At 32.1% G+C, this 12,801-nt stretch overlaps 1 protein-coding gene across 3 annotated transcripts in view; it reads left to right on the top strand.

The window, feature by feature from the left end:
- Positions 1–12,801, top strand: part of LOC148610620 (myelin regulatory factor-like) — a 105,745-nt gene that overhangs the window by 39,639 nt on the left and 53,305 nt on the right. The window contains exon 1 of one of the 3 annotated variants that reach the window (XM_088595832.1): positions 5,723–5,751. The exons of the other annotated variants lie outside the window; for them this stretch is intronic. Within the exon in view, the coding sequence (XP_088451958.1) occupies positions 5,738–5,751 (14 nt within the window). The 5' untranslated portion in view covers positions 5,723–5,737. Of the gene's footprint in view, positions 1–5,722; positions 5,752–12,801 lie in introns of those variants that run through there. 3 annotated transcript variants of the gene reach the window in all.

Genomic DNA, 12,801 nt, shown 5'->3' on the forward strand with positions numbered 1-12,801 from the left:
TATCTTTTCAACTCCATCTTGTTTGCTTAAGTAGCAGTCTTTCTAAAAATCAGACAGCAGGTAATTCATGCATGTCAAAAACCCACTGAATTCAGGTTTATTTCTTGTTCAGAAACAGTTACTGATCAGATAAAGTTTTCATTTGGCTGTTGTGCTTTTGAGATAAAAATTATATAGATTGTACATGAAATTGGCACTTTGCAAGAGTTATCTTTCTTGATTTGGTTTCATTTGGTTGATTTTAGTGGGAAATGAATGTATAATTTTCTAAAAAGTACAGATCTGAATACAGAAATGGTTGTTGTTATATGAAAGTATAGCATATGTAGACTGAAAAAGTATCGTTGTTTGGTGGGTTTTTCTTTATCATGAATCACTTTACCGTTGGCAGTGTCTGAATTTTATGTGGACTGGTACTTATATAGATAAATTACAAAAATACCAGTCATGTTGATATTGTAAATTTCAATATGCTATGCACATGTTTCAAGGAGTAACCTCTCATCAGCCGCATTAAAATCAAATGACATGGGAAGATATAAATCTAAACGCTAAATAAATTTATTACAAGAAGTCCATCACTTAGAGGCCCTACCATGTGCAAAACAAAGAACGAAGCCTTGGTGTTTTTGATTAAAAGTTTTATACAACCTGAACTTCGGTCATTCTAAATTGTAAGTTTCTGTAGTCCATATAAAGCTTTGACTAATTCTGTCCTATTTGTATACATAGGACAGTGAAACTTACATGGTTTGTTTTTATTGTCAGCAACCTCATTTAACAAGGTCTTTCTGAGGAGAACTGTTGCAAGGACCTCTATATGTCCATGACCACTTGAGGTCAAGTGGCTATCTATTATTATGATTATGACTCCTTCTTGATTTTTGATGTTAGAGTATAAGTATGATTTGATAGCCATTTAAGTTTGTGGTTATGCTGATTTACAGATAAGGACGCCATAAATTGTTGTAGATGGTCGTAAATTACAAGCCTGCTTGTTAGGTTACCTGGCTAGTGTATATATATATGTATTTGTTGTTGTACAAAGCTCTTTTTCATATCCGGAAAAATTATGAGCAAGAAAAGTCATGGATTTTCCAAAGCGTTGTCTCAGCTGGAGTCCTTTAGACATTTCATTGTTTCAAGAGTACACTGTATGCTAGGAGTGCTTGATGATTTTAAGTGTCAAGTTTTATCTGAAAATAAACTTTGAAATGTTTTGTAAATGCATTAAGTATTTTTAGTAAGTCATGCATCCATCATGTGTACTTTTATTCCATTCTGTGTTCTAGTTTATTATGGGTAATCCTTCATTTTACTTCATGCTCCAAAATCTTTCGATTTGTTTGGGTGACCTTGAGCGGTAAATGCAGTACCAGTCATTTTTGCTCTGATTTTACGGTAGATATATTAAACAAAAAACCTATACTTGCCAGTTGAAAATCATTTTGTACATGGTAAAATATTGATTTTCACAGTTCATAGGTTTTGTGGGTTCTATCAATTAAATATATTTTGTGGTATCAACTTTCAAGGTTTTAAAAAAATAGTGTTAAGGAGGTAGACCAAGGGTAAGGGACACAACTCTTGAAATGAGTGTTATGTATCATATTCAATTTCATCAAAGCCTATCAAGCTTTCATAAAAATTTTTTTAAAAAAGCAGAATGAAATCAGTCCAAGTAACTTACATGCTTGTATGAGATTGGTGTAAGATGCTAAATTCAAATTTGCTAATGATTTGTAAGAGTTATGTCCCTAACATAAGTCTACCTCCTTAAACATCAATTTCACTGGTACTTTGTTCGCTGAAGAAATAATATGTTTACAATATACCTTATTCCTTTTCAAAACCTTAAAGTAAATACCCACTTATAAGACACACTTCATTAAAATAAACAAATATGAATATTAAAAAGATAGCCACTGCAAAAATAATCTCTGTTTCTATCATGTCTTTGTGGGATTTTTTAATCAAATCGTTTTATTCTTTGCATTTGGATCCAGAATTATATAAAAGATAGGGGTTTTGATCCTGAAATTTACAAGAAAGGAGGTGTTCAATTCCAGAAATTTACAAAGAAAGGCCACCAATCTATCATCATTTGCTCATTTTGCACAAAATTGTCAAAAGCAGGGGGTCCTAGTGAGGGTTTCAAAGAAAAAAACAAAACAGAAATCTATCATAATCCTCTAAATATTGTATTAAATATGTTAATTTATCATATTCATTCATTAAACATCTCCTGATTTCCTTTCATACTAATTCTTGTACTTACGCCTCCTTTTCATGAAATCCTGGATCCGCCCCTGAAAAGTGTCCAACAAAAGGGCTGTTCCAACCCAGGGAATACCTTGAAAGACTTTTGGTTGTGGTACCAATTTGGATTTGTATGTACCCATTCCTACCATTTTTCCTTGAGGGTATGAGAAAATTCAGAACAGTAAAACTCAATATCTACTTAAAACCCTGTAGGATATATTCTGTTACTATAAATAGAAAATTTGTTACATAACTATTGATTATAACTGTTCAGCCTACTTGACCAAAAATTTGCTAGCTGAATTTTAATAATTATTTAACATAGTAAGCCCACTTTTATGTAACTTTTTATCACTCAGAATTAAAGTGATTATCTTCAGCTGATGTTTGTAGAATTTGACTTTGTCGTAGTTTATTGTCTGTCGTTATCAGTATCATGCATACTAATCAACCCTCATTTGCATATTCAATATCATCAAAAAATTTTTTGGACCGATATCAATGCTAATAAATATTTGATTTATTAGGTGTAAAAGTTTGATTAAATTCATACATTTTTACAGTGTGTAACATAGTTAACTTCTGGGAATAGAGTTGGTCTTTGATTGATTGAATGACCACAATTTGATGAAATATATAATGTAGATAACTGTACAATTAAATTTTCTATCATTTCATAAGTACATTGTATTTTAATCTTTGTTTGATAGAAAGTTAACATCTCCTTGTCAATTATCTAGTTAACTACCTAAGGAAGTTTATTAGTTTTTTTTATTTAATCAAATGAAAATCAACTCAATTTGCTGAAGTTAACTATTTTACTCGCTGTAAATATACAAGAGTATGTTTGAGGTTCAATGAATGCTTCAAGCTGAGTAAAGGATATATGGACTGTTGGTCAATAATATGTCTGTCTGTTTATTTCATAATATTTTATTTGAAGCTGAATTCCTTGGTTAATTGAATGTTGGTGGACCTTTATGTAATCATTTTGAAATTAAAGTTAAATTCTTATGCCATGCATAATGAGAATTAAGAATACTATGACAGTTTGGAGATAAATTCATTTGAGTTTGACAGGAACAATTTTGGCTCATTATAGTTTTTTCTACCTAGTAAAGAATTAACATGGATGTGTTAGTGTATATAGACATAGACATATTGCCTAACTTTAAAGTCATCACTACATAAGTTTTATTGTCTTCATTAACTCGTGGATCATTATGGTGTATCCAACTGCACCATTAAAACTGATTTGTTCAACGTGTCATAGTTTTCGTTTCCTCTTTTGTCTACCCTTGACTTGACTTTTTATGAGCAACTTGGCGGGTGTTTCTAGAAAAGCAGGGGATGCTTACCCTACCAGTGCACCTTGTCCATGTTCCGTTATGACATAATGACATTGCATAAGTTGGAGAAAATTAACCTGTTGGAAACACCAGGAAACTACTTAATCTGCCATTTTGCAGAATTTTTTAATTCTTGTAGAATAACAGATTTTAAATTTATATTCTACCAGTCTTAGGCTCCTCTACATTAAGATAGTCAAAAGAAGCATAATAAACTCTCATACCAGTGTCATATGTTGTCAAGATTTGCTAGGCTTTGTGTTGTCTCCTGAGTTTGTTGTTTTATTTTGGTTTTGGTACTTATTTATATTTCTTTTGCACTATGTCTGACCTCTTCTTCTGTTGTCTTTCTAATGCTCATAGTTGAGTTTTGTCGGCAGATTTGCCCTAATATCCGTATTTCTACATTTTGTACTCATACTGTTGTAAAACAGTGTTTATAATGCACTGATTCACTTCAGCTGGTCGTAAGTGTGACTGATGGAATTGTACTTAATGTCTGAACATTACAATGTCTCCTAGGTTCTAAATTAAAAAAGTCGCATTTGTATTTCTATTTTTGGTTTAATTAATTGTATTTTAAGTTAAATGCAGTATTCCCTCCAAGCCAGAACTATATATATTTTTTTCCCTTTGTCAAAAATGTTTGGGTTTTTTTTTTGCTTAGTTTGTTTGTTGTTTTTTTTTTTTTTTTGTTTTTGTTTTTTTTTTTTTTTTTGGGGGGGGGGGGGTATGGAAGGGGAGTAAAGTGAAAGCAAAGTGACTGAGACATGGTTTTTTACCCCTGTCTGTCATTCTGTCCCTCGATAGCAAACAACTTTCTTGCCCTCCAAGAAAAAGTAGAATGGCAGGGTTTTTTTTAATACTTTTTTGCTATAGCAATATGTTAAGAAAAAACAGTGATGGGTCAGTGTGCTTGTTTTTTTAGATATTAGGCAATTTGAAATTTTGGCATGAAAAGGATTTCCCTATATTTTCGTTAGGATGTGTCTTAAAAAACCCTAAGAAATTACAAGAATTTCATGAAAACTTCTCAAATAACAATTTGAATTTTGCTTGATGGAATTAAGGAAGGAAAAGTGGGAGTCACTGGGCAACAAATATTTATGATATGAAATGGATAAAACCAGAGGAGTCCTAAAATCAGATAAAAATGACTGACCGTGAGCGGTGATCATCCTTAATTCCTACAAAAGGAGAAGGTCTGGTAAGGACAAAATTTTGTCTCAAAATCAAAGAAAGTTCTCATACTCTTAAGTACCAGTCTTTCTAAATATCAGCAGAAGGTGAATCATGCATGTCAAAAACCTACCAAATTCAGTTTTAATTCTTGTTCAGAAACAGTTACTGATCACATGACCTGTCTTAGATTTTCATTTGGTTGTTGCGCTTTTGAGATAAAATTTATATAGATTGTACATGAAATTGGCACTGCAAAAGTTATTGTTCTTGATCTGGCTTTATTTGGTTGACTTCAGCATGAGATGAATGAATGATTATCTCAAAAGTGCAGACCTGAATACAGAAAAGATTAATGTTCCCTAGAAATATAGTATCTGAGGAGAAAACAAATATTGGTTGTTCGGTGGGTTTTTCTATTCCATGAATCATCTATATCATAGGCAGTGCCTGAACTTTATATGGGTCGGTACTTAAATGGATATATTAGTCCATTTGATGGGGTAATGGTAATTATTTGAACGTATATGGTCATATAAGCCCTCAAGACTTGGTTAAAGTTGGAAAATTTGTGTAAATGAGGAAAATTACCAGACCTACTCCTTTCTTAACTTTTGTATCTGTATGACTCAATGAAAAAATGATCTTAAAAATGTCTCAATGCTGTGCTGATTTTTTTATTTCCTAGGTACTTGGCTAAGATATGCTTACAGATGTGCTGTAATAGTACAACAGAATCATGAAATTTACTAAAATTGTCTCAATATTTATCTGAACAAGTATCTCTTTGCTTATTAAAAGTACATAATTGTACAAGCATTGACAAAGGTTTTTTTAAGTTGTTTTTTTTTGCTAAATGTAGTTGATATTTTTAGATTGTACAATATTTCTTAAGTGTTTGAATTTTTTCCATCCGACAATATATGTGCAAGTGGTAGGAAATATACATGTATTTACACAAGTAAGTTGCTTTTTATTCCCAAGTTTTTAAGTTGACTTTAATCTCATTTACTCTGTTCTAGATTACCACTTTCCCACCACCTGAGGCTAGTACAATTTAATGTGTGAAATTTATTTATTACGTTTCATTTTTCCTTCAGCATGTACGAAACTTGAAATTAGAAAGCAAACTGAATTTTGGGAAGGTAAATTTTCATTTGGAGTTTTGCGATGGAAATCTTAACTTAAAAAATAATCCTAGAACACTGAGTTAAAGACATAAGTTTTAAGTTAGTTAATGTGCCATTCATTAGTCTCTGTCTTCTTCCTCCAATAAAGTTTCGACATTTTATTTTAAACAAACTGTAGGATTTTATCTAAAATTGGAAGAATGATATAAGAATGGGTCTACTTGATTTAGATTCATATGAATTGTCAAACATATCTCACTTTGAGTTTCCATTTGATTTGTGAAATACATATTGACCATGGTTTACCACGGTGTAAAGGGCATCCAACTGTGATGTAATCATGGTTATCAGTGGTGAGCAGTGGTTACCATTGTCAACCATGGTTGAATTGTGGCGGAGGTACATGTATTTGCCTGTGGTTACCTATTTTTCAAGCTTTTTCTCCTCTAGTATCCAGTACTTGAACCAAATTATGCACAGGAACTGTTTTTATTTTGTAAAATTTTCATGATTTGCACTGTATGGTAAAATCACGAATTCAGCTTCCAATGCAAAATGAAAATTCCATTAAAAGCTTGCATGCTGATATTAAAGAATTAAATATGTGTGAACTACCATAAAATATAAACATCGCAATCATCAAAGAATATGGAGAAATTAATAATATGTGTATTACAATTTAATATTAAATCTTAAAAAAAAAATTTGCACATTAAAAATCGAAATGTATAGTAAACATAAACAATTTTTATGTACTTGTAGTCAATGACCCTTTAATTTCTTACATTAGTTTTAAAAATAATATTAAATGTACATTTTGCCAACAAATTACAGCACTCTTGTATAAGTTTCTCATTCATACGTGTATATTAAGAGGATACTTAAAACCATCCTTTGAAATGTGGGTAAATATGAGTCCTTTGTCCTCATGCTTTCACCCAAAGTTTTCCCTGATTATGTTTATTTTTCAATGAGTAATACTTTTATGGTCTTTAGTTCATAAGGCGGAAATACCCCACACGCCTTAATTCTGACGATAATAACATTAATCCAACCGTGGCATTCCGCCATGGCTGATTGGTTTACATTCTTACACTTTGTGTGTTAATAATTTTTGTAAATAGTTTGTAAATAAGCTTTTATAAGCTTTATATTTCATGTTGCATAACCTATTTAATACTTACACAAATTATAGACAGAGATGTGATTGTCAGTAGTATTTTAGTAGCAGGAAAAAAAGAAAAAGTAGCAGATAAACTGATGAAAATTTTGTAAGCGTTCACAAATTTTTGGAATTAGAGTAGACATCAAAAGATGATCTAGTAGCCATCCAATTTTGCCAGCTGACAGCTTTTATTTACATCCCTGCAGAGTTTCGAAGTACATATTCTATTAAATATCAACACAAATAAGTGTACTATGAAATAAGACTTTGACTGCCTTAATATAGAGCATTCAATTGGCTTCTTGTAGAAATATTTTTCAATAAAATTTGGTTGCTGTAATAAAAATCTATAAATAGAAAAGCAATGAAGGCATTTACCAGTCTCAGTACTATAAATTTAGAATTTTTTTTAACTTGAAATAAATTCAATATCATAATCCTTTGTGTCTGCATGTTTTAATTAATGCAATTTAGGAAGTGATGTTTCTATTGAAATCACAGAAATAGAAAAACCTAGTATTTTGCTAGTTAAATAAACACATATGTAATGAAAATGCTCAAGAGACAACTACTCTTGATGGCAATCATTTCAATCAAAATTACAAATCTCCTCCACCAACCTACAACTGCTTTGTGAGGAATTACTTTGTATCACCACTCCGCTATACAGGATATAAAAATATATCAAGATGTATGAGCTATACTCAATACAAATCTGTGAAGTTGTTTTAGGTGTACTGAATGAATTTGCATAGAGAAGTGGGTTTAGTACTGAGTATGGCTTAGAAAAAGTTAATAAATCCTTAGTGGAGGGTACTCCTGGACACAGTTCTGGTCCTCTGTGCAGAATATACTGCTGGTACAACCATACATCCTTAGTGCAGGGTACTGCTGGACACAGTTCTGGTCCTCTGTGCAGGATATACTGGTGGTACAACCATGCATCCTCTGTGTGGATACTGATGGACACAATGCTGGTCCTCAGTACAGGACATACTGCTGGTACAACCATACATCCTCTGTGTGGGTACTGATGGACACAATGCTGGTCCTCAGTGCAGGATATACTGCTGAAACAACCATATATCCTCTGTGTGGGTACTGATGGACAGAGTGCTGGTCCTCAGTGCAGGATATACTGGTGGTACAACCATGCATCCTCTGTGTGGATACTGATGGACACAATGCTGGTCCTCAGTGCAGGATATACTGCTGGTACAACCATATATCCTCTGTGTGGGTACTGATGGACAGAGTGCTGGTCCTCAGTGCAGGATATACTGCTGGTACAACCATACATCCTCTGTTTGGGTACTGATAGACACAGTGCTGGTTCTCAGTACAGGGTATACTGCTGGTACAACTATACATTTCTGTGTGGGTTCTGATGGACAGAGTGCTGGTCCTCAGTGCAGGATATACTGCTGGTACAACTATACATTTCTGTGTGGGTACTGATGGACACAGTGCTGGTCCTCAGTGCAGGATATACTGAAGGTACAACCATACATCCTCTGTGTGGGTATTACTGGACAGAGTGCTGGTTCTCAGTGCAGGATATACTGCTGGTACAACCATACATCCTCTGTGTAGTGAACTGCTGGTACAACCAGAAGGCTATTTTAGTCTTCAAAGCAGAATTAATCCCTCAAATAACAATATTGCAATAACATCAAAATTAGCATTATCCAGTCACCTTCTCAGATTTTTGGATTTAGGATCTGTTTGAATTATATTGAACATTATGTAAACTAAATTCCATCTGGACTTGAAAATGTGTTTAGTTTAGGCAGTCGTTTGGTTTATCCAGGTTCAAAAGAATTGAATTTAACTTAGACAGGTTTTTGGTTTACTTGGGGTTTGGTTTAGGCAGGATTCTTAGTTAACTCAGGGTTTGGTTTAGACAGGTTTTATATAACTCATGCTTTGTTTTAGACAGGTTTTTAGATATCTCAGGGTTTGGTTTAGACAGGTTTTTATATCTCATGGTTTGGTTTAGGCATGTTTTAAGATAACTCTGGGTTGGGTTTAGGCAGGTTTGTAGATAACTCAGGGTTTGACTTAGACAGGTTTGTAGATAAATTGTTTCTCAGGGTTTGGTTCAGACAGGTTTTTAGATAACTCAGGATTTGGTTTAGGCTGGTTTTACTGTAGTATATAACAATCAGAATATGTGTAGTTAACAGGGAGGTTTTTCTCCCATTTTTATCAGAATTCCTCTTTTTTTGAAATCTGAATTTTACCCTTAGGATTCTTTTTTACAGTATATTTATCTCCTGTATAGCCAATTTCCTCTTAGTTTGTTGTCCTCGTAAAATCATTCCAGAGTTTAGGCTATGATACAGTCTCGAGTCTTCAGTTTCACTATTGATGCCTTTATCTATAATATGGAGTCATATTCTCCCTAATGTATCCTCAAGGTCAAATATAAGAATAGAACTTAATCCAGGTCAGCCCTATGTATCAGCTTACTACAAAACATGGTATGGGTACCATCATTGGACTGAATATTTTCTTGTTTTGTTCTTCGTAGCTTGTGAGAGTTTCATCACTGATATTATCATTTTATGTTTATGTTTTGTTTATAAATGTAATATTTGCTTTCTTTTATCTTCATATGCTCTTTTTTGATGTTTTCAATTGTTTGAAAATTTGAAATTTGAAATTGAATTTAAGAGCCCAGTACCAAATGGACTGCCCAGATTTTACTATAATCCACATGAGAAAATGTAACAAAACTCTTGAGTGTTTACTTAATGAAAGTTGATGGCATCACAGATATGGATTGAATATCTTATTAGGGAAACAAAGTATCTCTCCAATTATCTCACACATATAGGTATATTTATCTAACCCAAAGTACTTGTATTTTATTGTTGACAAAATATTTATTATGCACTTGCATGTGCACAGCATACAAAACTTCCAGTTGTAAATACTCTCATCTTTCATAAATTTTAGGTTTGTTTAGGTTTTTTAAAATTGTTTGATTTTTTTATTTTGATTTTATGCTAATAAAAAATGTGAAATTTAAGTAAACTTTTATAACGCTTACAAAGGAACTTCACAATATATCTGGAATTGACAAAATTCCGATCATTATGGGTTGCGCTTTGACGGGTTTTGTTGTATAAAGTAGCACTCCAGCTAAGAATCATGCAAAATGTGTTTCATGGTTGGAAAGCCAACATATTTCTATTTTTTATATTTTGCATAAAATGTTCTAGTAAACAGAAATAAACATCTGGCTTTTCATGTAACCCTTGTTCTTGGGAGATAAAAAAAAATGTATAGAATGTAAAAACAAAACTATTGCAGAAAATTTTCTTTTTGTTTTGTTTGGGAACAAACTTTGTGGTTGACTAGCACATGAAAATATGACGAGAATTGATACCCCCATGAACAATTTTGCTTTGACAGTACTAGAATATATAAGATGTAAATGATTAGAATCCATCAAGCTTTGCCATGTTGACTTCAGATCTGTAATTCCTTCTGCATGCTGTTTACCATTTCTGGTTTTTTTTTCCTGATCAGTTTTTAGAAGGTTTCATGCTGTTTGTTTTACTTTGTGCACTTTTTGTACCCCACCACAGAAACTGGCAAGGATGTATTATGTGTTATCCTCCGAAAAGTGTCTGTCTGTCCATCTGTCCATCCCCTGACAGTTTAAAGATGATAGCTTGAGAGCAGATCAAAAACTTCTTTTTCAATATTGCACAGTTGTTCAGGAAGTTATGTTTTTAGCAAAATCTGATATGTAGTTTTAGATTTGTGCCCCCTTTTTCACTATTATGTATCACTCAATGTTCTATTAATGCCCCTTTTCAGTTCTTTTTTGTGATAAGCCTTGTTTTTCATCTGTCTCGTTTTTGTGTTAGTGGCAGATTGTCAATGAATTTCCCTGTGTTAGTACCTTCTTTAAACCATTAGTTACTTCTGACCGATATAATTTTCATGATGAAATTTTTTTTTAAATTGTATAATGTATGTACCATATTTTTATTCCTCATCGAAAAATATGTTTTAATGTCTCTTTTGAGTGATGAAACATGCTTTGTCATGTCTGTGAAGCTTCATGTTCAATTTTCCTTTTCTTCCTTGCTCAAAACATTGTTAAGTAGAACTTACAAAGATTTGATATTGTGACCTCCAAGTCAAGTTTATTTTAATTCTCTTGAAAGGAAATGTAACATTATATGATTTCTAACATCACTTTAGCCATAATTCTTCTTTCTAGAATCACAGGAAACTATTAAACCGTGATTCATGACCTTATTTTACTTAAATTTAAAAACACTTCATATTTTTATCTTTAATATGTGTTAATATACTTTTTTTAAATTGTAGATAAAAATCAAAAACATTTTCCTGAATAATTTTTCATTGAAAAGATTCATTGTAACTCTTTTTCTAAATGAGGAGCCGGAAATGTTTAATTTGTTATTGTAAAGTAAAAATGAGAGGGATTCGATCATTGTTAGATTTGTAAAAAACATGTAATTCAATTTAAATTGAAATTTTCAATTACTTCATTGTTTGTTTGGTTTTTTTTTTGTTTTTTGTTTTGTTTTGATTTTTTTTTATGTTTTGTTCATCCTCTCATCATTCACAGATCGTCCAATATCCTAAATCAGTGATTTTGTCATGTACTTTGAATATACCTCTGAAAACACAATTTTTCCATGCAAAATTATCACAAAATCATGCATAATTCCAATAATCACAGTTTGGTTCTCAATGGGTTTATTTTTTTCCTTTCTTCAAAAAGATAGGACTTTTAAAAAAAAATAATAATAAAATCCCTGTAAATAATTATAAGTTATCATGCTAGTGACTCCTTTCAACCCAAGATAATCAGGAAATAAATCCAAGGCAATATTTCAAAGAAATAGGCAGAATTGTCAAAATTAAGGCAGACACATTGAAACTTTCAGGTTTTTGTCTGTTAGGTCAGACGGTACGGCACATTTCAGTTGGAGTTCTGCTCCTTAACAAATGACCAAAATTTGTCTATCATAACCTTTGATAGTTATTCAGGGGTTGAAACAAGCTCTTCACTTCCCCTTTTCATGTAATTAATTCAAAATTAATGAAAAACATGGCCTACAATAACCTGCATCCCCCTTTTTTTGTTAAGTTCTTCAGAACCATGCCTGATCATTTCATGGAGTGTTGAATGTCAGAAATGATCACAGAATGGACATTTTTAAGATATTCTGAGATGGTATTTTGGTTATTCTTTCCTTTATTAGACGAATAATTAATGACTCTTTTATTTACAAAATAAAAAAAATCTGTCACAGTGCACCAGATGTAACTAGATTGACATATTATTTATATTGACTAAGAATCTCCCTAGGAGGTATAAAATCTCTCTGTTTTGCATTTTGTAAAGTTGACATGCATGCTTATGACCATGATCCTATAGCCTTGCGTGCCCCTGATATTTTTATTTTTATTGTTTTTTGTTACTGTTAATTTTTCCTGCCTGTTAAAACAAAGGTACAACTGTCTTATTTTGACCCAGATTTTAATGATTATACTTTGTACTTAAAATTTTCATTGACATCAAAAATAGAACTTCAAATTTATAATGATTCATACCTAATTTGCATAAAATTGAATTTAAGCACTTGACATTGACATAAACCCAGTTTTTAAAATATTCGGTCTTAAATGTAAACAGAAATTGTTTGGGATAATGTAATCATTT

Source organism: Perna viridis, chromosome 8 (genome assembly GCF_037379345.1).
Source record: "Perna viridis isolate PV_CMFRI_1.1 ecotype Kerala chromosome 8, ASM3737934v1, whole genome shotgun sequence".
NCBI classification, from domain to species: Eukaryota; Metazoa; Mollusca; class Bivalvia; order Mytilida; family Mytilidae; genus Perna; species Perna viridis.